The following is a 26702-nucleotide window of genomic DNA, read 5'->3' as shown; positions in this document are numbered from 1 at the left end:
GGTCAACGGAAAGGGAGTCAATGGCAGCAGTATCCTGTCCAGCTATAAGGAAGGCAAGGCCACCCCTGTTTTTCACAAACCCAGAGCCACCTCCACGGGGAGGGGAAGGCCTGGCTTCAAAAGAAACATTCTGCTGCATGGCACAGCCCAAAATAGCACTAAATAAATAAAAGAAACATTCTGGTGGCCTAGCCAGGGGTCAGCAGTCACAGTACAGATCTGTCACCCCATGCTATGTTGAGTGCCATTAGGGGTGGACCCATTAGGTCTTTCCAGACAAGAAACCAGTTAATCCCACTAGCTGGACTTGTGTGTCCAGAAGCCAGCCTATTCCACTCCACAGAGCGTATCCTCGGGGGGCTCACGGGCAGCCAGTGGTGCAGCAACATTTACCAGCGGGGGTCCTTCTGATGTACCGGCACGCGGGACGGGAAGATGGTGAGAGTCCTTCTCCCCCACTGTCTGTAACCACCACATAGTCAGTCACAGTAGCTGAGTCATGGAAGTCCAGAGGATGATGACAATGCCAGCTGGCTGCAGACCCAGGAATCAGACTCATTTCGCAGTGTGGCCAGCCCAGCTAGGGATGAAATGGAAGACATCTAACCGGCACAACAAAACCAGATTTTTGGTTAGATGAAGACCAACAGGTAAACAACCACACATAATAATAAAAAAATAACAACAACAGCAGCAGCAGCTATTGTTTACTGAGCACCTACATACCAGAATCTTTACTAATTGGTTTTGTTTATGTTTTTTTTTTGCCACACCACGTGGCATGTGGGATCTTACTTCCCTGACCAGGGATCGAACCCGTGCCCCCTGCATTGGTAGGTGGATTCTTAACCACTGCGCCACTAGGCAATTCCCCTAATTGATTTTGTTGAACTCTCATGAATAGTTTACCAATTGTTACAAATAAAGAAATTGAGATTCAGAGACATTAAGTAATTTTCCTAAAGTCACTGAACTAGAAACAATACAAGATTTAAACCTAGGTCTGTTTGACCGCAAGATCCATGCTTTTTCCACTATACCATGCTGGTTCAGGCAGAAGAAATACAGTAGAAGCTTTTTAATAGACAGTCTATTTCAACAACTTTCTAGATTAACAGACATTCTCCTGTTCGTCTGTAGAGCATTGGGACGGATGCCCATGGCCCACAAATGATCAGGCCAGAGCACTCACCACTGCCCCCAACAGTTTGAGTCACTTTACCAGGAGTCAGGTGTATTTGCTCCCAAAACAGATTCACTTCTAGTCTTACTTATTTACTAGTTATTGAAATTATGTAATTTAATTAAGTATTCTGTAAACTGACAAAATGAGTGTGAAAAGAAAGGAAGTTATTTTAATGAAAACTAAATCGAATGCTTTACGAAGACAATAAAGGTGAGCCACTAAAAACAATCGCTGTTCAATTAGATGTGGGCAAAACAAGTACACAACATCGGGAAAATCATGAAACAGATAAAGGATCAGATTGCTGTTTAGGTGTCTAAGTTCCCACTCCACTTCAGAGAACTGAAAATGGAAATCACAGGCCACGCATCAATTCTGTCTCTTCATTCGAAAAGTATTGAATGAATATGCATTTGCTTGTTTAAATTAAAATGCATTGTTGGGACTTCCCTGGTGGTGCAGTGGTTAAGAATCCGCCTGCCAATGCAGGGGACACGGGTTCAAGCCCTGGTCCGGGAAGATCCCACATGCCGCAGAGCAACTAAGCCGGTGCGCCACAGCTACTGAGCCTCTGCTCTAGAGCCCGCGAGCCACAACTACTGAGCCCGTGCACCACAACTACTGAAGCCCGCATGCCTAGATCCTGTGCTCCGCAACAAGAGAAGCCACCTCAATGAGAAGCCCGTGCACCACAACGAAGAGTAGCCCCCGCTCACCGCAACTAGAGAAAGCCTGCGTGCAGCAACAAAGACCCAACGCAGCCAAAAATTAATAAATTAATAAATAAAATAATAATAAATAAAATACATTGTTTAAGGTAACTGTGTGACATTTTATTCTGACTCCAACTTTTTTTTAAATTAATTAATTTATTTGGCTGTGTCGGGTCTTAGTTGCGGGACACGGGATATTCATTGCAGCACGCAGGCTTCTCTCTAGTCGTGGCGCGTGGGCTCCACAGTGCACGGGCTCGGTGGTTGCGGCACACGGGCTTAGTTGCCCCGCGGCATGTGGGATCTTAGCTCCCCAAACAGGGATCGAACGCACATCCCCTGCACTGGAGGGCGGATTCTTAACCACTGGACCACCAGGGAAGTCCCCAGAAGTATAACTGATTTACAATATTGTGTTTGTTTCAGGTATACAGCAAAGTGATTCAGTTATATATGTAAATAAATATATATATATATACACACACACACACAAATATATAACTTTTTCAGATTCTTTTCCATTATACGTTATTACAAGATATTGAGTATAGTTTCCTGTGCTATACAATAGGTCCTTGTTGTTTATCTATTTTATATATAGTAGTGTGTATCTGTTCATCCCAAACTCCTAATTTATCCTCCCCACCCTTTCCCTTTAGTAACCATAAGTTTTTTTTCTATGTCTGCGTGACTCCAACTTTTCTGATCACATGGAAGAAGATTTTCATCTATTCGTGCTAAATGAAGAACAAATATCTCTGTGATCGCACTTTGGAAGTTGTGTTTAAAGGTCTGGTCTTTGGGACATAATGTCCATTTTGTTAAATTTTGAGTTTCCATTGGCCTGGTTTTCTTTTAGATTCAGCCTCAACTTTTCAAGTCCAAGGCAGAGATTTGGGTTTCTTTTCTTGTGTCCCTGGAACACGATGCAGTCCCTCGGTTTTCAGACTGAACTCCAAGTGAGAAATCCTCAGCATCAGGATGGTCTCCAAAACCAGGAGATAAAGAGTCCACTTTAAACAACGGCCAGGCAAGACAGTGGTGGTCAGGTAAGACACCCCCCCCCCACGAATCCCCCCACTCCACCACCACGAACAGTACCAGAACCTCCACATTCCCGCAGCTCGATCCCTGGAGAAGTCTGAAGCCACAATGCGCTTGCTAGAAAAGGAGAAACGCAAGAACAAGGAGGGAAACCTAACACCCACCGGCTTCCCACCTTTCTTTCACTGTGGGCTGCTGGCTTCCTACAGGCTTGTGCTGAAGGAGGCAAAGTCCCAACTTTAAATCAGAGTTTTATGACACAGGACTGGACATTTACAATAGCGCCTATGTTCTGACTTCAAGTGATTTTATGACTTTTTATTACCTAAGAATTTTTTTTTAAATGGTCATGGGGCCAGCATTTTGGTCCAGGGGCAAGGAAAAAAACAAGTCCACCAGGCCAATATAATGACACAGTTGGGGACAAAAAGAAAGTCACTTTATGACCACATACTATGAGTCACTGTTACTCAATGTGATGGTAACACATCAGTGCTACATCTACCAGAAATCCTCCCATATTTCTGGCCTTTGAGTGGCCTCCAGATTTCCAGCACTAATCTGGATTTTTTTCCCCATAAGTCTGTCCCATGAGTCATTTTGGTGCAATTTTAGAGGAGGAACTTTGCTCATGCCAGCATCTTGCCTAAGAGTACCCATCCCCAATCAGCCCAGACGTGACCTTTAAATTTATAAAGGAGTGTGCAAAGTTATAACTTAGATGCTTCTAGACATTTAATGGCTTCCTGAGTTATTTTCAAACATTTCTTGAAATTTCTTTAGAAGACTATTAGTAAGAGTAGCACTAGCTGTTCTGACAGACAGACTCCCACTTCTCCAGGGCTTACATCACACAGGCCAGCATGCATGCTCCTGCCTTCTGCTCCACCGGTGGGCAGATGGCAAAGAGAATGAGAAAGGTGGTAATGGGCCCAGCCTGGAAGTGCTATACATCCCCTCTGCCCACACACCATTCTCTGCTCAGCCACGCACCGCATCTGACTGTAAGAGAAGCAGGACCATGTAGCTGACCTCCGTGCCAAGGAAGAGGAGGAAATGGGCTTGGTGGGTATTTAACAGGTGTCTGTCACACACACAAATACATATATTAAGGATTCTATAACTGGTAATTGTAATAAGTGTTAAGATGTCGATGAATATTCACAGGATACCAAGAAATATGATGATAATTCTATTAGTCACTTTCTAAAGACTTTAGAAATGCAATCAATGCACACTGTAGTTGAATGCCTAATAGCCAATTGTTATGATCAATGCTTGGTCAACAACAAATAGCACCATCACAGAAGGAACCTTTGAAATTCAAGAATAAATCTGAAGTTTTATTCAAAATAAATTAAACTATTCTCTTATTAAAACATTCAGCAGTTGTTCAAATTTAAATTTAAAGTAATGTTAAATACTTCATATTATAATAATTTCTCAGCATGTCAGCTGCTAGATTACTGATGAGGTCATTGCTATACCTCATGACAACTGTCATTGTCAATTGAAGTATAAGTGTGTACTTATTACTGCAAGGGTTAAATACCATAATATTTAATGGTGATTGTGAAAGTTAATTTTAATCATGCATCTTATGTACAAAGATAATTATTAAGAACTTTTAAAAGGTTAAATACATTTGAAGATAGGTTGAAAGTTATAACAATATTAAGTAGGTAACTTTAAGAAGACTGTTGTATTCTTTTGAGTCAATAAATGTTTATAAGAATTTAAATAATGATATTTAATAAGGGAGATGTATTTAGCTCCTTTAAACTTCTTGTATAATGAATATGCATTTATACAACTAACTGATAGAATTTCAGTGAACACAGAACATAGGAAGATTGTCACCCCATGCTATATCTAGGAACTCTCTAGAGTTTCAAATTAATCTGAACAACACGCCTTGATTATATGGCTGACGTCATTACTCCAGTTGAATATGGTGGTAACCTTAGCTGTTACACAATCACTTCTCCAGCACGAGGTCAGGGATGGCCCAAATGACAGTGAAGATAGCACTTGACTCCAGTTTTTCAAAGGCCAAGGCTGAAGTCAAGTACGTAGTGGAGCTTAGAAAAATGCCTTGGTCAACGCCATACCGTGGTTTATCCTTTAAAAACTTATTAAATACTTACCTCATTTTAATGCCTTCTAGTAAGATTCCTTCCCACAACAAGCACATGTGTCTGCTCGCGTTGATCCTGTATGTATTACTCATTCCCTTTTTCCAATGTCTGAGGCCTGCAAACACTTCCTGGCCCTCACCTGTCCCTTCTTCTAGCAGCTTGGTCCCCTTCTATGCATCGGGGCTTCTGCCTGTGGTCTTACTGGGAATGTAACTAGCAGGTACCACCACATGGCTCCCCCTCAGTCCTACATCACTGCTGAGCCCTGCTCCCAGAATGGGCCTCTGAAAACACTTGTTTGCCAAGACACATCTAACTTTTCCATGCCTTCTGCACGTGGCCTTGGACAGCCTGGTTTTCCTTATTAGGAAAGACTCTGGGGACACTGCAGCCCCTCTTACCTTGCCTCCAAACCTGCCGTCATTACCGTTTGGCTATTCCTCTGTCTGGGGCAGAAGCACTACTCAAACTTATTGGATTGCTTGGCTATATTCAGCATTTATTTCCCAGGACCAAAACCAAAATCCCCTTCCTCTGTATCTAAGGTTTCTTCTGCTGAGAGGGAGACTTATTGCAGTTCAAGGGTCTGCGGGCAGAAAATAAGGATGTCCCAAATACAGGACATTTTATCTAAGTATCAGTCTGATGAAATTAAACGTATTCTAGGTCACACGCTTCGCCGTAGTTGGACCATTATTTTGCCAAAGGTTTCTATTTTTGCATATGTCCCTAAGGGAAGCCTGTTGTGTACATTTGAGTGGACTCTGAAATCAGCTAACTTCATCCGAGTTGATTACCCCTCCTTATCTGTGCTGTTATTGAATCTCTGTGCCTCAGCTGTCCCATCTGTCAAACGGGACAAATACAAGCCTTTACTCCTCTAGATGTCTGGTTGTGAGGACTAATGAAACAACGTATGGAAACATCCAGCAAAATGTTGGCCATAGTTTCCCACCTCTCTTTCTGCCTATACCTTCCCCCGTATTTTTTTTCCTCTCCAGAAACCCAGCCACACCTTGGATTTCTCTGAGCCCCACACTGGGTGACACATCTCATACAGCCTTTTCCCATCCCAAGAGGGATGAGCCCAGCTTTGAACTGCAACATTCTAGCACATTCCATCTGGGCTTCATCAGTCCCTTCTCCTGACTGCACACCCCCGCCTGCCTCCCCAGGTTGGGATCGGGTAGTGATTTAACAACCCACATTGACTTGGCTTTGACCGAGGGCTTGGAAGCACAGTATTTACGTTTACATTTTTTTGCTTTTGGTTCATCACTAGGTGGTGCTCTTTCCCAGAGTACTATAAAGCACTTTCTCTTTTGCAATTTGTTGAAAAGTTGTACCAAATGACTCTGATTCCAGTGCCAAGGTTGTGGGGCAATCCAGCCCTGGTGTCTTCTCCAATTAATCACATCCAGGCTCACTGGGGTTTAGATCAAGAGCCTTTGCAGGAGTAAATGATGGAGACAGTGGTTGCTGTCTAAAGGCTGTCTTGCTGGGCTGCCCCTTCCCTGGTCCTTTGGTTACAGGCGGCAGGCTTTTGTTGGGGCAGCATGTTTTGTCAGCACCTGTTGGTTTTTCCAGCTTAAGTTGTGCTTAGACAGAGTAACATGGAAAAGTCTGTCTACTCCGTTTCTCCAGAGGTGGAACTCTCCTGGAATTGTATTAGTGAAACCGAGTCTCCCTAAAACTGAGTTCCCCTGCTGAGTTCATGATTAATCTCTCTATCCCAAACTTTATTGCCTTGCTTGTCTCCTCTGACCTCAATTCCTTTCTTGTCTCCTCCAATCTCCATCCTGTGCTAACTGAACACTAACCAACCAGAGTCAGATGCCTGAGATTGCTGTATCGATAACGTCGTTAATGTACTAAAGTTGTAGTAGATCTTATCATTAACGTACAAACTCGGGTTGTTTCTCTGGGGCAAGTTGAGCTCACAGACCCCGGAGCCACGGACCACCTGGCCAGGGAATGGTAAACCGCAGACATCCTGGCTCCTAAAACCACGATTAGGAAATGTCACAAATCCACGGCCATACCACCCTGAATGCGCCCCATCACGTCTCGTCAGAAATGTCACAAAACGATGATTAATCCCAGTTTCTTTGTTCTTCCCCTTTAAAACATCCCTAACTCAAAGTCCAAGACAGAGTGGACCTGAGGCTTGTCTCCCACTCTCTTGCCTGATACCCTGCAAATAAGCCCTTACTTTGCTGCAAACACCCACTATGAGTTGGGCTTTCTGCACTGCGGCCACGTGAGCCCTTGCTCAGTTACATTAGAAAAGGGCTTGCTTCCTGTGTGCAAGATGGTTTTGATGGGCGGCAGGGAACCAACTAGGAGAAAAGATGAAGGCCTGGACTTGGCTGGCAGCACCAGACACAGATGAGTGGGACAGAGGAAAATAGTTAGGAGGTTAATAAAGGCAGGAAAGAGCAATGAAAATAAGTCTGCAATTGTTCCTAACAGACATCTGTAGCAGGTGGTCAGCACGGTCAGTATTAGAACAACTGCCCAGAGTCCAGTGCACTTCTCTGGCAGAAGCACAGATCTGCAGTTTGTCTTGGGGAATCGGGCATATGGTTTCCAGATGGACTGTCTCCTGAGCTAGTAGGTCTTTAATGTGTGGGGAACATACAGCTTTCCTTTTTAAAAATTAGAAGAGGTTTCACTGAGTGTTCGACCCAACAGAATTTACCTGTTGCTCCCATAGGTTAAACACAGTTTGTGAGCATCAGAGCAAGCAGAATAGTATTTTGAAAAGTTCTGAATATAAGGTTCTCCAAGCTCCTTATATTTTTAATGTACCTAAGTCTGTGTCTTGTAAAGTCTGATTTTCTGGAAGTGAATGATGGAATTGAAATGTCTGCTTTATCGCACTGCTGAACAATGAGGGCTGTAGTCATAAAGTAATGTCAAAGCAACAATAAAGCAAAATGCTGCAGGAAGGACAATTATTTTGATGCGTGGGTTCAGTAAAGGAAACACAATTCATATCTTAAGACTTTGAACAGTTAACTCTCTGCAGGTAAATTCCTTTATTTTATACATATATATATTCCTTAGAAAAACCTAGCTTTGTTGGTAATTTTCCATTTTCTTTAACTTGTTTATCATGTAAATATGCTTTTTCTCTGTGTAAGTCACGATGTGTTTGGCAATGGGTAACAGGAATCCTATGGACAGTGGTTTCAAATATAAGAACATTTCTATTTTACTTCATAAAAAGCCCAACAGCTGGCAGTCCCTGGGTTAGTTTGGAAGCTTACCAATGTCATCTAGGACCCAGGGACTTTCCACCCTCTACTCTGCATTCTTAGCTGGCTGGCTTCTGTTTTCCCACCTGGTAGTCATGGTCATAAGATGGTTTCTACAGATGCAAGGATCACAGCCCCTCCCAGCCAGTTAAGAGACAAGAAGGGAGGGGGGGAAAAAGCACTTTCTCCTCATGCGCATGTCTCTTGTCAGGGAGGAAACTCTTTCTCAGAAGCCCCAGGAGATATCCGCTGGTCCTGGCCAGAACTGGTCAACTGGCCAATTCTGCCTGCGAGAAGACCGGGCGCCACTATTTGGTAAAGACCACAATGCCCACAATTGACTAGGGTTCTCAGCAGGGGCATCCTGCCCCTCCAGAGGTACTGGAAATATAGAGGGGGCACTTTTGGTTGTCACACAAAAAGAAAGGGGCTACTGGCATTTAGTGAGTTAGTCTAGGGATGTTAAATGTCCTAAGATGCACAGTACACTTTTACACACACAAAAAGATCTGTCTTACTCAAAATACCAATAGCATTCCTACTAAGAAACACTGGCTCATGGCATCCATAATTCACCTCACGGGCTGATGACCCAAACACAATGAGGGGACCAAGAGCAAGAAGCACGAGGCTCCCAGCAGTTGTGCCATGGTACCCTGGTGGAGGTTGGAAGGGGGATGGTGTTGCTTACTCAATGCTGGCACACTGATTCCTTTTCAGAAAGCGCTGTTATTTACAAGGAATGGAGATCAAGACACGGAAGTTATCTCCAAGGGTCACCTTTATTTTTTCTAGTGAAAGGACTTCCTAGTAATTGGACAAGCCTGTTTCCAAGAACAGGTGAGTCTGAGTTCCCTACACCTCTAGTATCTCTGCTCCCTGCTACCACCAAGGATTCAGAATGATTGAAATCCAAATATATAGCTACTATTTGGGAGATAAAATCTCTTTCAAGACTGTACTTAATACAATAATGGCAGGTATCTAGTGAATATCTCTTGGGTATATGACAATTTTTTTTTTTTTTTTTGCGGTACGCGGGCCTCTCACTGTTGTGGCCTCTCCCGTTGCGGAGCACAGGCTCCGGACGCGCAGGCTCAGAGGCCATGGCCCACGGGCACAGCCGCTCCGCGGCATGTGGGATCTTCCCGAACCGGGGCACGAACCCGTGTCCTCTGCATTGGCAGGCGGATTCTCAACCACTGCGCCATTAGGGAAGCCCATATGACAAATATATTGATTCAAAACAATACAAGGAAGCAAAGCCTGGAAAAGTGTTCAGCCTTATATTCAAAGAGATAGGTACAATGAAACAGCATTTTAAAAATAGTACTAGTGGGACTTCCCTGGTGGCACAGTGGTTAAGAATCCACCTGCCAATGTAGGGGACACGGGTTCAATCCCTGGTCCCACGTGCCACGGTACAACTAAGCCCGTGCACCACAACTACTGAGCCCACGTGCTGCAACTACTGATGCCCGCACACCTAGAGCCCGTGCTCCACAGCAAAAGCCACGGCAATGAGAAGCCTGTGCACTGTATCGAAGAGTAACCCCCACTCGCCACAACTAGAGAAAGCCCACACACAGCAACGAAGACCCAACGCAGCCAAAAATAAATAAATTGATTAAATAATAAATAAACACATAAAATTTTTTTAAATATATAAAAAATAGTACTAGTAAAATTATGATAGAAATCTAATCATATATAATTTTTTAGAGTACCTGTGGAGTTCTTTGTGGTCTGCAAAGACAAAGAAGACTAAACACCATTAGCTTTTTCTTTTTTAGTAAATTTACTTATCTTATTTATTTTTATTTTTGGCTGCGTTGGGTCTTTGTTGCTGCGCACGGGCTTCCTCTAGTTGCGGCGAGCAGGGGCTACTCTTCGTTGCGGTGCGCGGGCTTCCCATTGCGGTGGCTTCTCCTGTTGTGGAGCACGGGCTCTAGAACGCGGGCTCAGTAGCTGTGGCACGCAGGCTCAGTAGTTGTGGCTCACGGGCTCTAGAGCGCAGGCTCAGTAGTTGTGGTGCATGGGCTTAGCTGCCCCGCGGCATGTGGGATCTTCCCGGACCAGGGCTGGAACCCGTGTTCCCTGCACTGACAGGGGGATTACTTAACCACTGTGCCCCCAGGGAAGTCCCACATAAAGGTTTTAAAGTCCATTAATAATCCTTGCCTGAATCAATTCTTTCTTTAGGACTTGCATAATAATTACCTTCTAATTATATCATTTATTCTATATTTACTTGCTGGCACCCTATTGTTTTTTTGTTTGTTTGTTTTTGCGTTACGCGGGCCTCTCACTGTTGCGGCCTCTCCCGTTGCGGAGCACAGGCTCCGGACGCGAACGCGCAGGCTCAGCCGCTCCGCGGCATGTGGGATCTTCCCGGACCAGGGCACGAACCCGCGTCCCCTGCATCGGCAGGCGGACTCTCAACCACTGCGCCACCAGGGAAGCCCGCTAGCACCCTATTGTAAAGAAGAGTTTTTCCTCAACCACCCAGAGTGAACCACAGTTCTCCTTTTTTAAGGAAGGCAGAGCAAACGATATTTTTCCTTTTAATAACTGATTTTCAGAGTAAGAAGCTGGTGTGATAGCCATTTCCAGTGATGGAAAAACAGTCCCCCTTCGTCTCTCATCAAGTGTAACTGGAGAGTCACAGATTTTTAACTATTCAGTATCTATAGTCAATTGTAGTCATTTGCTTTTTGATGCTAAAATTTGCCTTAAGTTTGGCCTGTGGGAGACCCTTCAAGCTGGTTCCTGTGTCTTTTAAAAATTTACTTCTGGGGACTTCCCTGGGGGTCCAGTGGTGAAGGCTCCACGCTTCCACTGCAGGGGGCGAGGGTTTGATCCCTGGTTGGGGAGCTAAGATCCCACATGCCACGGGGCATGGCCAAAATAAATAAATAAATAAAAATAAAAATTTACTTCTGAAGACTGAATATACAAAAGGACATGGCCAGACCACAAAAGGAACAAGAATTCTGACCCACAACCTGCAGCAGCGTGCCCAGGAAACCAATCCCCTCAGCTGCTATAAGGAGCCCCGGAAGCCAGCCTGCTGTAAGTCACACTTGGAGGAAGTCAGATTGCTATCACAAGTAACAATCCAGGAAGATAAACAATGAGTATAACAATCAGCTCAAAACGGCCAGGACTTGATTAAAATCTGACTGCTTCTCTAATTTTTGTCCCCACTTCCAACTTGGAACCAACGAGAGAAAGCCGAATATGCAGCCCTATCCAACCGCATAGAATGCCTTGCTTTTTGTTAGCCACCTCCAGCTCCTCTGTGCCAACAGCCTCCAACAGGGCACAGCTGAAGCCCTTATTTTTTCCACTGTGAAGCCTTCCCACTCCTCTGCTTGCCTTTGAGTCTCTGCCAAAATGCAAGTGATCATGGTTGACTCTCTTCCTATAGCAAGCTCTGAAGAAATAGCCTTTGCTTTTCTCATTGGGTTGGTCTTCATGCGTTACTGAGGTTCATTTACATACACATGAGGGTAAAAGTTATATGAGGTGTAACAAATCTGAGGTATAATTTACATTAAACGCACTCATTAGTGGTACGGTTTGATGAATACTGACGAATGTATGTACTGGGTAACCACCATTCTAATCATGATTTACAATATTTTCGTCAACCCAAAAAGTTCCCCCATGTTCCTTTCCAACCGATTCCTGCTGTTTTCCACTCCTAGCCAAGCCCAGATTTGACTTCTATCCCTATAGATAAGTTTTGCCTATTCTCCTAAGTCCTGTTGACCTATCTTTATTAACCTAAGCACTACCTTTACATTCAGGCACAACAAAATGTCTGATTCATCTTGCACGTTCTCTGCTCAAGAACAGGAATCAGCCAATTCTCCAAGGAGCTCTGGTTCTATTTAGTGGAAATGGAATTTAGAAACCAAGGCATGGCAAATGTGCTTATTGTTACTGTAAGGCGACCAACCATCCTGTTTGCCTGGGACACTTTCAGTTTTAACACAAAGTGCAGCATCTGGGGAAATCCCCTCAGTCCCGGGGAAACTGGGACAATTGGTCATCATCCTAGTGCTTCTAGGCCCTTTCGGTGCACAGAAGCAGTAAATATACTTTTTAAATCATATGCTCAAATTGATATATCCAATTTAAATGTAGTACAGGTTTTTTCTGAACTTCCTTGATCTTATATTTGTACATCATTTTCTCTTACACTTAAAGTCTTGTACATTAAAAATGAAAATAGGGCTTCCCTGGTGGCGCAGTGGTTGAGAGTCCGCCTGCCGATGCAGGGGACACGGGTTCGTGCCCCGGTCCGGGAAGATCCCACATGCCGCGGAGCGGCTGGGCCCGTGAGCCATGGCCTCTGAGCCTGCGCGTCCGGAGCCTGTGCTCCGCAACGTGAGAGGCCACAACAGTGAGAGGCCCGCGTACCGCAAAAAAAAAAAAAAAAAAAAAGAAAATGTTTGTATTATCCTACAATATACATACTTTCAAACCACAGCAACAAAATTACCATTAATTATAAACCACTGAGCGAAGCTGAAGATTCCTTTGCAGTTCTTTCTCAACCTTAGAATATATCTCACCACAGATAATTCTCTTAGAGTACTATGTCCAAAAGCCCTGGGGAATTAATTCCTTTCTCTGTGTAACCAGATAGTTGCATTACCAATGTGACTTACAGTTAAGTTTATTTTAATTTGCTATCAACTTTGGGTTTGTTTCCTTTTCAATGTACTTTTTGGCTATATAAAACTTCAAAAGTTCAAAGTCAGAGAAGTCTTGCTTTTATTTCTTTCGCCTCCACCTTTCCCCACCACTCTCTATAGGTAACCATTTTTATTGTTTCTAGGATATGCTTCCAATTTTCCACATAGCCTGGGACGCATTTCAAAGCAACATATAAACAGCATCCTCATTCTTTTTTTGGGGGGGGGTTGCATTGTATTTCATGTTATGGATGTACGGTGTCTAACCAGTTCCCTATTAATGGACATTTGAGTTATTTCATAACTTTTGCTATGACACTACAACAAGTAACCCTGCCTACATGTTGCTTCTATAAGTGAAGGTGTATTTTCAGAATAAGGTTAGGGTTAGAAGTGAAATTGCAAGACGTAAGAATAAGTGCATATATAATTTTGGTACTCCACAGGGCCTGAATCATTTTCCCATTCCCACCAGGAAATTTACGAGCACTGTTTCTCCACTGCCGTGTAATTTCAATGTGCATTTCCATTATAAGTGAGGACGAACAGACTTCTACGCTTCGGACCATTGCTGGTCTTTTGTGTGAAATGTCTGTTCATGTCCTTGCCCATTTTTCTCTTCGGATTTTGGTCTTTGACCATCTGGAGTATAGTTTAATCTCATCCCCATAAATCACCTCATTCCAGAACACCTCCTTTGGGGATAAACGGTTTTGGTAAAATTGGATAAGGGCAGCCCAATCAAAAGATTACCTGACCCCTGTAGGAAGTATGAGACTTGTTTCACGTCTACCAGGTAACACCATCGGTCTTACGCGACGGTCCGGATGACACACAGCCTTGCGTAAGGGCGTATATTCGAATTAAAAACCTTATATTATCGGTTCCATTAAAACCTCACAAGGTTCGCCTTCCCCTCGCTTCTGCGTTAGCAAGGTGCCCCTAGAGCTGCTGACATAGGTAAAACCTCCACGTACTAGACAATAGCTCCCCGGTTTCACCTCGAGATTTCAAGGCGGGGACGAACCAAGCGTCCAGGAAGCAGCACTTCCTGACGGAAGAAAGAGCATCGGTTTCCAAACTCTCAGAACTTCAAACAGCAAGGGCTCACGAAGCCTCAATTGCTCGCACTCCCCGCCCACGGCGTCGCTCCTAAGGTTGCACCTTGCCGACAGCGCGCGGAAGCATCACAGATGGGTGCTGTACCAAAGGACAGCCAATCACACGCCGCCTTCGCCCAGATTCCTCCGCCAGAGGCAGCGCCGCAGCCGCAGGTGGCCCGGCGAGCTTGTCCGCCCGGGGAGCGCGTCCACCCGGCGCCGCCAATCGCGACCCCCGCCGCCCTTCCCGTGATGCCCCGCGGCTGACCTGCGACCTCGCGGCTCACCACTCCCTGAGGCCCGCTTCCCTCCCCGCCCCCGCCGAGGTCGCAGCGCTTCAGCGGCTGCGGGGCGTGCCACCAGGCGCAGCTCCTCCTGTAGCGACTCGAGGCCCTCAGCGGGCGCCCTCCTTTCGCCTTTCCTCCCCGCGGCTGGGCCCGGCGGGCGGGAAGCTGTGGCCGCGTCCGTGAGACAACTGGTCGGTGAGTGGGCCGGGCGCTAACATGGCGGGGCGGAGAAGCGGGCGGGGCGGATAAGCGGGCGGGCGCCGGCGGCGTCGCGGGGCGGGGCGGCGGGAGGAGCGGGAAGGGGGTGGGGCGACGGGACCTCGCTTCCTCCCTCAGCGCCATTTTGTGGCAGCGAGACCTGCAAATAAAGGGGAGAGCCGGGGCTGTGGCGGGAGGAGGAGCGCGGGGGCCGGCGGCAGCGGGGTCGGGCGGCCTGGACAGCGAGCGGGTAGCGCGGGGTCAGCCTATGTGACTGGGCGGCGCCGGCGCGGCCTCCGTCAGGAGAGGTAGGTGCGGGCCGCTCGCCGGAGCGGCGGCGAGGATCTCGGGGTCCCCAGGGCTGAGGCGCGGCCGCCCGGCCCGGGAAGGGGCGGACGGAGCACAGGGGGCGACTCGGGGTTCCCGGGCCCGCCGGCCTCCCGTTAGCCGCGCCGCCTTTCCGCCTGCAGGGACACTTCCGCCACCCCGAGGCCATTTTACCTCCGTCCTCAGGGTCCCGGGGGCTAGGTGGGCGCTCCCGCGGGGCGGGCGACAATCGGAGGCCGCCTTCTCGGTGCGCGTCCAGTCCCCGCCCCGGTGTCGCCGGCTCCCACCTCGGCCGGAGCGCGAGGACTGGCGGCACGAATGAGTTCAGCAGGGGAAGGAAAGCAGCGTTCGTTGACCAAATCGCACGTCGCGCTGTAGCTTAGTATTGCAGCTGCGTTGTCTTGTGGACTTCCATTTTTAAATGATGGCATGCGTTCTGAATTAAAAAGAGAAAAATTATTTATTGAATTAGAGGTTTTCGTGAAATTTTAGAGTCTCACCTCGGATCCCTGTAAGGCTGTTATTAATTTTTTAAACCATATTTCATGGGAGCACATAGGAAAAGTCCAAGTTTGTTTTGATGAAGTCAGTTGGATATTTGATCCTAGAGGACTGTGTTAAAATCCTTAATAACCGTGTTTATAAAGCAAGAAACGATTCTTTTGTCCGAGATTTAAAAAGATAAAGAAATACTTTCATGATCATGTTACAGTCCTGAGTTGTCCATGTAGTTTTCCTTCTCAGAATTTAGTTAATTCCATTGCTGAGGAGGATACGTGGAAGTCACGCGTCTGTCACCACAAGTCCTACCGGGTTTTTGTTTTGTTTTGTTTTTGAAGTATAGTCGATTTACAATGTTGTTAGTTTCAGGTGTACAACAAAGTGATTATCGACCGGGTTTTTTATTTAAAAACTTTGACCATTAAGACTTCTGTGACAGATAAACATGTTGTAGACATTTAAAACCCCGTATAAAGCTACCGTGAAAATCTTTTCAAGATGCCTAAATGTTATATATGTACACATGACATTTAGTAGCATCTGATTAGGCAAGTTGGGGAAAGAAATTGCGGTGCATTAGAAATTGGGAAAGAAATTGGGGCTTGTGATAAAGAGGAGGTTCAATTTCAAGGGTTTTGGTGGCTGTATTCCTAGAGTGCGTTCAGATTTTACGTTATCTTAAGCAGATAGCTATAGCTAAGAGATCAGTATTTTCACTTCTCAGTGGCGGAACTTAGGCAAACTACCTAAATTTCTAACTCCCAAAGGACAAAAGTACTGATAAAAGTGTATCCCAGGCACTGCTATTTTTTACTTAGCTCATGTAATTTATAGAACTTCATAATATATAGCTTTCCTGATTGAATTTTGAGTATTTGTCAGAAATGGGTTGGTATAATACAGAAAATCCGTAGCAGCCTTGTGGCATGGAGATGAGAGTTGTAATAATTGTATTTGTACAGTACGTTACAGCTTTCAGAGTCCGTTACACTCTTGTATGTATGTATAGGTGTAATATAGAATTCCCTTGAAAATATTCTTTGTTTAGAGGTCTTGATCATTTTCATTCAATTGTACATTATCTTGCTCTTGAAAAAAAAAATTTTTCTTGCTCTTAAAAATTTTCTGTTGCTTTGCTTTTGCAAAGCAAGATGTAGATAGTACTTGGTTTTATTCTTGTTTTTATTACCTTCCATTTTTCTGCGTCTAAGTATTTTCTATTACTAAGCTTACTAGAGCAAAACTTTTCAATATTCCTATAACAGTATATCCCATTAGATATTAAGGCGGTGTATCAGGCTAGATTCAGTGCTATAAATAAACATTCTCAACTCTTGAAAATGTAGTTGGTGGAATTTACTTTAATCTTTCCTAAATACACATTAAAATTCTCTTTTATGTTAATGTTAGTATTTTATTTGAAATATCTTTTGTTTGTATAGTATTTTTATGGCACTTAAAACACTGACATTTGTAGCACTTTGTGGGGCAGGCAAAACTGGTATCCTCTTTTTGCTGATTTGGAGACTGCAATCTAGAGAAAGTGACTTGCTCAAGATCACATGACTGATACATAGTCAAGAAAAATTGGTCTTCCAGTTCCTAACAAGTACACTTCTACTACAGTGCCTAGGCTAATACAGTGTCAGATTATTAGTTTCTTACGTTTAGTTGTGATGAGTTTCAGCAAGGTAGGTGATTTCTTACTGAAGTGTTGGCTGGTACTTGTTTCTCTGTTAAGGGAGAACTGAGTTGCATAACTTGGGATCATAATGCTAAGAGCCAGAGAAGTACTGAGATCTGGGATGCTAGGCTCCTAGCCTACCAAAACCGAACTCTCCATCATAAGGTGTTTCTCAGTGTAAAGGCATCAGGAGTAGATGGTGGTTCTGACGGTCTAAACTTAAGAGCTATATTACCTCTGAATTATCCACATGGATAACAAAACTTTACATAAAACATAAAACCATGTTTTAGCCAGTCCTCTTAAACTTGCTAAAAGGTAGCCAAATTGGTCAATTTTTGCTTTTTTTCTATTTGCTTTTCTGCATTCTCTAGCTAATGCTAGAGAATTCTAGCATTCTAGAATTCTAGCATTCTCTAGCTAATGCTAATTCTCTAGCATTCTCTACCCCCCCCCATTTTTTAATAAGTAGCTGTTTTAATCTGAGCTAATCACCTAATGATTCATAACCCTTTTCATCATCTGGAAAATGGAAACTAACTTCGACTGTAGAAGTTGTGGTTATTAAATAAGTGATTCATAGCACTGGGTATATATTCATTTTTTCCCTTCAAGACTCAGGGTTCAACTCCAAATGATATTTCAGTCATTCTGTTTTTCTGATATGAAAATAGCTTGTTCTAAGAACCTGGAATATCCATTGTCTTTATGAATGTAGAATTAATTTTAGATGGTATTGTGCTTGTCAGTTGTGCTAAAAAAAAAAATTGCCGTGGGGAGTAATAAATTTCACAGCACATGTGCAGTGGGAGAGTCAGAATTGAGAACCAGGTTCTATTTTGATTAAATAGTTGAATGTTGATGCTTTCAAATTTTAAGCCTGTTTCTAATTTGCCTTTTGTCACACTGTCCATTTAACTGTTGTGGCATCTCATGAAATCTCAAGCAAAGATTGACTTTTCATCTGCTAAAGATAAGGGAGGAATTTCTTACTAAATGCTTATGCTTTGATTTCCCAAGTCACATATTCCATAACATGTGGAGTGACTTGTGATTGAGAGTCAACATGTGAAACGCAAACATATACAAAACCTGGATTTATCCCTGACTTACATTACAAATTTAAACATCTATTTTTATAAAGAAAATGTAGGTATTCTTTAAGCAGTGTGTAATTAGAATCTACCCAGCGTCAAGCTTTTTAAAAGGAGAGAGAACATAAGCCAGTGTTAAAAATGTAAATAACTTGCTGTTTAGAATTCTGAGAATTGGAGGTCACCAAGAATTCTGCAGTGGGGCTTAAAGACAAAAACAGGAGACTCCCCTGATGGTACAGTGGGTAGGACTCCGGGCTCCCTATGCAGGGGGCCAGGGTTCGATCCCTGGTCGGGGGAACTAGATCCCACATGCCACAACTAAGAAGCCCGCATGCTGCATATGGCATTATTACATTCTTTTTTATGGCTGAGAAATATTCCATTGTGTATATGTACCACATGCACAGTTTTGAGATGGGAAGCCTTTAGAAGGATTTAACCAGAAGACTGACATATAGGTACACATTTATATACTATTTAAGTATGTTAAAAGTTCAAATGGCTCAAATTTTCTTGTACCATTTTAATACGTTATTAGTACGTTATTGATATTTACCTACTATTTAGCATTGGACAAATGGGAAGTTCAAAGAAAATGTTAAACTTGAGTTGTGGATTCCAAGAGGTTGCAGTCTAGTGGAGTGAATGCCCATTAAAACCATTTTAAAATATAAGTAGTCAGGCCTCTGGAGGTGAACATGGTGAGCGTTTGTTTCCAAGTGCTTGGATTCACTCTAGAGTCACGTTAGGATAATCAGTCACTAAGCAGCTGTCTATAACTTGCAACAGAGATTATAAACTGGGTGATAAGGGGGCTAAAGTAGGCAGGGGCCAATTCAGAGAAAAAATACCGATTTTTAAATCATAGAAATATGGTCATGTCTTCATAGGTGTTGGTTGGTCATAGAGACTTGATCAACTCCATCAGCTCAGAAACTAATGATATATGCTCAGGTTTTTGTTTTACATCCATTGATAAGATTATCAAAGAGGGAAGAATTAAGGCAGTTAATTTATGATATGATCAATATATAATTTTTTTCCTTAAAATGTACTGATTTTTTCAACTCAGTGTACCTAATCTGAAAATCAGGGTTTAGTGACAGTATGATTAGAATATTTGAATTGGGATTGTATGTAATATAAAAAATGGTATTGAAAATCATCTCCTTTTGAGGAATCTCAGATATTCATCAAGAAGTCAAGTAGCTTTTAAAACTCAGTTTTACACTGTAAATTCTTTGATTAAGTTATTTTTATTGCGTATAATTGACATGTTATTTTCAGGTGTACAACATAGGGATTTGATGTTTGTATACATTGCAAAAGGATCACCACATAAATCTAGTTACCATCTGTCACCATACGTAGTTACAAAACTTTTTCTTGTGATGAAGATTTTGACTCTTTCAGCAGCTTTCAAATCTACGTAATACAGTATTATTACCTATAGTCACTGTGTTGTACATTATATCTCTGTGACTTATTTACTGGCTACTTATTTAATTGTTTGGAGTTTGTAGTAAGTATGGGCAGGTAAAATAAACTAAAAAGAAAGTTTAAGATGTAAGGGAACATTTATGACTTTGCTGCTAGAAAGGATACCTAGGAATAACTTTAAATTAGCTTCTCTTTGTTAAATTTGAATATTAGGAAATAGCACAAGTCTTTTCAGTAAGCATAATAAAGTTAATGAGAGTATTTCTGTCATTAATCTTTTTCAACAGGATTAAGTGAATTTTATGTAAATTTATAAAAGAAGCTAATTTTGAGATACAAATTATTCTGTGACATGAAGTTAAATAATGTAGGGATATTTTTATTAAGGTGTAAATACCTTCATACCTGCATTGTGTAGTGATGAATTATCATGAGGATGATAGATTTGACCTTACTATAACAATGTTAATTCTGTAAAAGGAAAGGCTTAGCAACTGGTCTTACCCTTCCTCTGTCCTTTCAACAAGATGCCTGAGATACTGCCTGAGGCCAGTATCAGACTTCAGCACAAACCTATTACTTCTGCTGCCAGATTTGTCTTTCACAGGGCAATTGTAAGAATGCATTGAAAAATTGTATTTCTTTGGGACGTCCGTGGTGGTCCAGTGGTTGATTATATTTCTTTCAATCCTTTGTGGCAACATTACAAAGAATGATCAACTTTTTTATAAGAGAGTTTAAAAAAAAACCTAATAACAATAGTAATGTAAGATGTTAACAAAGGAGAAACTGAGTGCAGAGTATATGGGAACCCTGTAATATCTTTGCAGCCTTTCTGTAAATCTAAAACTAGTCTAAGAGGTATATAATTTTTTTCACAACTTTATCGGAGTATAAATGCTTTACAATGTTGTTAGTTTCTGCCGTGCAACAGAGTGAATCAGCTATATGTATACATTTTATCCCCATATCCCTTCCCTTTTGAGCATCCCTTCCACCCTCCCTCTTGAGCATCCCTCCCACCCTCCCTCTTGAGCATCCCTCTAGGTGGTCACAAAGCACTGAGCTGATCTCCCTGTGCTATGCAGCAGCTTCCCACTAGCCATCCATTTTACATTTGCTAGTGTATATATATCAGTGCTACTTTCTTACTTCATCCCAGCTTCCCCCCCACCCCACCCAGTGCCCTCAAGTCCGTTCTCTACGTCTGCGTCTTTATTCCTACCCTGCCACTAGGTTCATCAGCACCGCTTTTTTAAATTCCATATATATGCGTTAGCATACGGTATTTGTTTTTCTTTCTGACTTACTTCACTCTGTATGACAGATTCTAGGTCCATCCACTTCACTGCAAATAACTCAATTTCGTTCCTTATTTTAATTTAAAAAAATAACCAAATGATTTGGTCATAACTGAGTTCAGTAATAAATTCGTTTGAAAAAGCCAGTCTTTTTTTCTTCCTACCTTAACTGGAAGAAAATCAGTTGACTTTCCTCTCTTTATTCCTTTTTTCTAGGATTCAAGATGACCAACGAGGAACCTCTTCCTAAAAAGGTTTGTTTTTTCAGCAGTTTCTAAGCACTTCTTTTGACTAATAGAGTTGAAGGCACTATCCATATTGTTTGCTTTTGTTTACTCCCTTGCCTTATATTAATAGCATCATGGGTGTATAATGTGTGAGACGTTGTATCTAATATGTAATATATTTTAGAATATTTTCAGCCTTTGGAAAACTTTTGTAATAATGACATCCCCATGGTCAACTTGTAGCCTTTATCATATGAATATTCCCAGCTATATAACTACAAATAATGTCAAAATAAGAGATTATTTTACAAGATCCTATAAGTTACTTATTTTCTTTTTTTTCCTAACTTAAATCCCTTTGGTTGTAATGCAGAACCACTTCCATATTTTTCAAAACAGTTTACAGCTAGTTGGTTCTTAGATTCTACCATTTCCTCTGAAGTTTTATTTTCTAGTCTCATTTTCCCCATTTTTTCTTCAGTTTAGTCACTATGACACACACACAAAAGAGGTTACAAAAGAATAACAGTTTCTAAGGGGTATTTATAATTCAGTTGGGAAAGTAGGGGTATGTGCTTATTAACCAGTGAATATTTAAGTGGACAATTTAAATAGTAAATGTTACGGAAATTTCTGTCCTAAGTTTTGGGGTCAAGTGCTTTAACAGTCTTGAGAATTACTGGGTGCTTTCTGTTAGGCTTTTAATATATTCTGGTATAATGATTTTCCCTTTTCTGTTTTCTGATAGTAACATGTTACTGGTAAATGCTACAATTTGAAACATTTTTATAAAGAAAAATGTTTTAATATCTTATAAGGGAAATTAATAAGACTTAATTTTATATTAAAGTAGGAGAGGTGCCTCAGCTTTACAATCTTCTTTTGGTATAGAGAAAACATTTAATATTTCTCAATTTGCAAAACAATTTCATCTCATTAGAATATTATGCCCACTTTAAAGAACTTTTTATTTTGAAAAAATTACTGATTCATAGGAAGTTGTAAAGAAATGTACAGGGAGGGGGCTTCCCTGGTGGCGCAGTGGTTAAGAATCCGCCTGCCAATGCAGGGGACACAGGTTCGAGCCCTGGTCTGGGAAGATCCCACATGCCGTGGAGCAACTAAGCCCGTGCGCCACAACTACTGAGCCTGCACTCTAGAGTTCACGAGCCACAACTACTGAGCCCATGTGCCACAGCTACTGAAGCCTGTGCACCTAGAGCCCATGCTCTGCAACAAGAGAAACCACCGCAATGAGAAGCCCATGCACCACAAGGAAGAGTAGCCCCCACTCGCCGCAACTAGAGAAAGACCGCGCTGCAATGAAAGCCAGTGCAGCAAAAAAAAAAAAGAAAGGGCTTCCCTGGTGGCCCAGTGGTTACGAATCCGTCTGTCAATGCAGAGGACATGGGTTCAAGCCCTGGTCCAGGAAGATCCCATGTGCTGCAGAGCAACTAAGCCCGTGCACCACAACTACTGAGCCCTCGTGCCACTACTGAAGCCTGCATGCGTAGAGCCTGTGCTCTGCAACAAGAGAAGCCACCGCAATGAGAAGACAGCACACAGAAACGAAGAGTAGCCCCTGCTCACTGCAACTAGAGAAAGCCCATGTGCAGCAACAAAGAGCCAACGCAGCCAAAAATAAATAAATTTAAAAAAAAACAAAAAACTTTAGGGCTTCCCTGGTGGCGCAGTGATTGAGAGTCTGCCTGCCGATGCAGGGGACACGGGTTCGTGCCCCGGTCCGGGAGGATCCCGCATGCCATGGAGTGGCTGGGCCTGTGAGCCATGGCCGCTGGGCTTGCGCGTCCGGAGCCTGTGCTCCGCAACAGGAAGAGGTCACAGCAGTGAGAGGCCTGCGTACCGCAAAAAAAAAAAAAAAAAAACACTTTATAAAAAAAGAAATGTACAGGGAGGTTCTGTGCACTCTTTACCCAGCCTCCTTCAGCGTTAACATCTTGCATAACTGTCAGACATCTTGCATAAGAATATCAAAACCAGGAACTTGACATTGGTACAATCCACAGAGCATATTCAGACTTCCCTGGTTGTGCGTGCATTCTGTGTGTGGCTCTATGCAGTGTTATCACTTGTAACTTAATGTAAGCAGCACCACAACCAAAATAGTTACCTGAACCATTACCACAAGTCTCTCTTACGCCATTTTTTATAGCCACATCCATCCTCTCCCACTCCATTCTTAACTTAACCCCTGGCAACAACTAATCAGTTCTTCATTTCTAAAATTATGCTATTTCACAAATGTCGTATATGTGAAATTATGCTGTATTACATATCCTTTGAGTTTTTTCACACTGCATAATATCCTTCAGCTTTATCCAAGTTGTTGCATATGTCAGTTGTCTGTTTCTTGTATTGCTGTATTTCATGGTATCATAGTTTACTATTCACCTGTTGAAAGACATCTGGGTAGTTTCCAATTTTTGGCTATTACAAATAAAGCTGCTGTGAGCATTTGTGTACAAGTTTCTGTGTGAAAATAAATTTTCATTTCTTTGGAATATGTGCTTAAGAGTGCAACTGTTGAGTTGCATGGAACATCCATTTTTAGTTTTAAAAGGATTCGCCACACTATTTTCCAGAGCAGCTGTACCATTTTACTTTCTCACTAGCAATGTATGAAGGCTCAGTTTCTCTGCATCTTCACTCAGTATTTGGTGTTACCACTATTTTTTTATTTAGCCATTCTAATAGGGTGTAATGATAGCTTATTGGGTTTTAATTTGCATTTTCCTAATAATGATACCTGTTTTAAAGGTAACAAATAGTCCACCTTTTAAAAACTTCGTTCCAAAAAATAAGACTTTTTTTTTTTTTTAGATGTTGGTAGGAGTTTATTAATTAATTTATTTTTGCTGTGTTGGGTCTTCGTTTCTGTTCGAGGGCATTCTCTAGTTCTGGCAAGTGGGGGCCACTCTTCATCGCGGTGCGCGGGCCTCTCACTATCGTGGCCTCTCGTTGTGTAGCACAGGCTCCAGATGCACAGGCTCAGTAGTTGTGGCTCACGGGCCTAGTTGCTCCGCGGCATGTGGGATCTTCCCAGACCGGGGCTCGAACCTGTGTACCCTGCATTAGCAGGCAGATTCTCAACCACTGCGCCACCAGGGAAGCCCAAGACTTTATATTAAAAAACGTCGTAGTATGTACTGAGCCATTTAAGTTTCAGACATTTCAGTACAGGCTTCCTTTTGGGAGGAGCTTTGTGTGTCTTTGGTAAAAAGGGGATTCCTAATAACAGAAACCAGCAGTTGAGGGATTAAAAGTATGATCCTGTCTTCATAAAAATAAGAATATAAGTGCCAGTGGTATTTAATATTTAAAACCTTAAGAAAGAGCACTTAGTTTGTATCATAATTCTCTTTATAGGTTCGACTGAGTGAAACAGACTTCAAAGTTATGGCACGAGATGAATTAATTCTCAGGTAAAATGTTCTTTTACCAAATAAAAATCTTTCTATAGAACATTATGTTGTGATTCTGTACTATAGTGTTTATGTGAGGTATTGTTTTGTTTTTAAATGTTAATACATCCTCAAATCATTTAATATATTTTTTGAACCTCTTTCCTACGGCCTATTTCTTCATTATATAAACATTGGGGAAAGCATAACACTTCAAAGAACTAAAGCACTAGCTTGGGTAACTTCTAGACTGATAGGTAACTTGACTTTTTTTCTTGTAGAGGGCAAATATTCAGAACTTTAACTTGAAAAGCATTTGTACTTCATGTGTATAACTTGCTATGGTGAAAGACCCTGTTCTCAGGAAGCTTTCAGTTTACCAAATGAATAGACTTGTTTTGATGTAGTTAATTTTTTTACTTTTCTGCGTAACATGGAAAAGTTGTACTCCTTAAGGATATTCTTCTCGTTGTGGAAGAAATATATTATTTACTGGTGAAGCAGAGTTACTCTTTCTCATAACTGTGACCTTGGTCAACTCATTTAATTTTATATATCTTTCATTTTATTATCTGCAAGTTAAAGCAGTTGGATTAAATTACTTTTAAAGATGACTTCCAGCTCTGAATTTCTGTGGTTATCTTAAAATGTCTTACTAAAGCAGATTGTCAAGTACAGCATTATATTATTCGTTTTTCAAATGTAAGAAATCAGAAAATGGGATCACGCATGTTTTGTATTTTATAACTTAAATATATTCTTTTTGCATTTTATCACTATGGTAAGTTTTTTACAAGGTAACTTTTAGATAAAAATAAAATGAATATTTCAGAGCAACCTGCAAGTTCATTGAACTTTTTCCTCTAGAAATTTCAAGGAATTTTTACTTGAGGAACTGAGTAAATTTAACAGAGTGGAAGTTGGGGAAAGAAAAGGTGGTTTTATAAGATAGGGAAACACAGATGACATGCTCCATTGTTTCCTAGAGCCCGATAATTTCCCACCCTTGTTTACTTAACTAGCTACACTCTATTGCAGACATTCTCTTTATTTTCCTTTACCGTAATCTCATGCATAGAAGTTTTTCTATTGCATACCTTCATTTTCCTGCACATAAAATTTAAATACTTAGTATTTTAAAATACTTTTGCCCTTTCCTGCTGATGTAGACGCTTGTGATATATTGTTGATGTTCTCTTTGTACCTCTGATATGGTACACTCCTTGCCTTTTATCCTTTCTTAGATAATTCCTCTGGTTAGTATGTGCCGTCTCTTGATTTAACTGTTGGGGGAGAAATCGGTACTATAATCTTAATTTAAAAATCAGGAACAATTTTTTATGTTAAATTACCTTTAAGGTTTTAAAAATCATGTGCAATTTATATTCTTGAGGTAGTTTAATTTATTTAGGGACTTCTCATTTATGACTTTTAAGTAGGTTTTTTCCTCATTAATTCTCTTTGTGATTTTAAATTAACTGCTACTTAGTCTCTTTTTTCTACTTGATGAGGATGTTTGTGGTTTGAGCTTTTATATATATATTTTTTGTTTGTTTTTAATTAAGGCTGCATTGGGTCTTCGTTGCTGCACGTGGGCTTTCTCTAGTTGCGGCGAGCAGGGGCTGCTCTTCATTGTGGTGCGCGGGCTTCTCATTGCAGTGGCTTCTCTTGTTGTGGAGCATGGGCTTTAGGCACTCGGGCTTCAGTAGTTGTGGCTCGCGGGCTCTAGAGCGCAGGCTCAGTAGTTGTGGCACACAGGCTTAGTTGCTCTGCTGCATGTGGGATCTTCCTGGACCAGCGCTCGAACCCGTGTCCCCTGTATCGGCAGGCGGATTCTTAACCACTGCGCCACCAGGGAAGTCCCTGAGCTTTTATATTTCTCGTTTCCTCTAAAATAAATAGTTCTTATATAACCTCCACAAAACATCTTTATTCATCCCAAAATGTTGAATGAACTCCTCTTTGTGTCCTAGGTTGTAGAGGCCGTAAAAATGAGCATGCCCTTGGCCTAGTCTTTATGTAGAATGGATTAGCTTGATATTATGGAATATTTTTGTTCATTGTGTTGTAA

The 26702-nt window shown here is 42.1% G+C and overlaps 1 protein-coding gene and 1 long non-coding RNA gene across 4 annotated transcripts in view; one reads left to right on the top strand and one right to left on the bottom strand.

The window, feature by feature from the left end:
* LOC125960688 (uncharacterized) overlaps window positions 1-15442 on the bottom strand; it is an 18784-nt gene extending 3342 nt beyond the window's left edge. Inside the window, exons 1-2 of the long non-coding RNA XR_007470617.1 lie at window positions 15134-15442; window positions 394-14792 (exon numbers count right to left, since the gene is read on the bottom strand). This is a non-coding gene — a long non-coding RNA (uncharacterized LOC125960688). The remainder of the gene's footprint in view (window positions 1-393; window positions 14793-15133) is intronic.
* The window catches only part of WTAP (WT1 associated protein), a 26328-nt gene continuing 14122 nt past the window's right edge, over window positions 14497-26702 (top strand). For 2 of the 3 annotated variants that reach the window (XM_049695488.1, XM_049695489.1), the window contains exons 1-3: window positions 14761-14940; window positions 21199-21236; window positions 24597-24652. In XM_049695488.1, the coding sequence (XP_049551445.1) occupies window positions 21207-21236; window positions 24597-24652 (86 nt within the window). In that variant the 5' untranslated portion in view covers window positions 14761-14940; window positions 21199-21206. Of the gene's footprint in view, window positions 14630-14760; window positions 14941-21198; window positions 21237-24596; window positions 24653-26702 lie in introns of those variants that run through there. The other variant, XM_033404013.2, reaches the window with a different exon arrangement.

This window comes from Orcinus orca, chromosome 12 (assembly GCF_937001465.1).
Source record: "Orcinus orca chromosome 12, mOrcOrc1.1, whole genome shotgun sequence".
Lineage (NCBI taxonomy): Eukaryota > Metazoa > Chordata > Mammalia > Artiodactyla > Delphinidae > Orcinus > Orcinus orca.
This window is presented reverse-complemented; position numbering and strand designations above follow the sequence as displayed.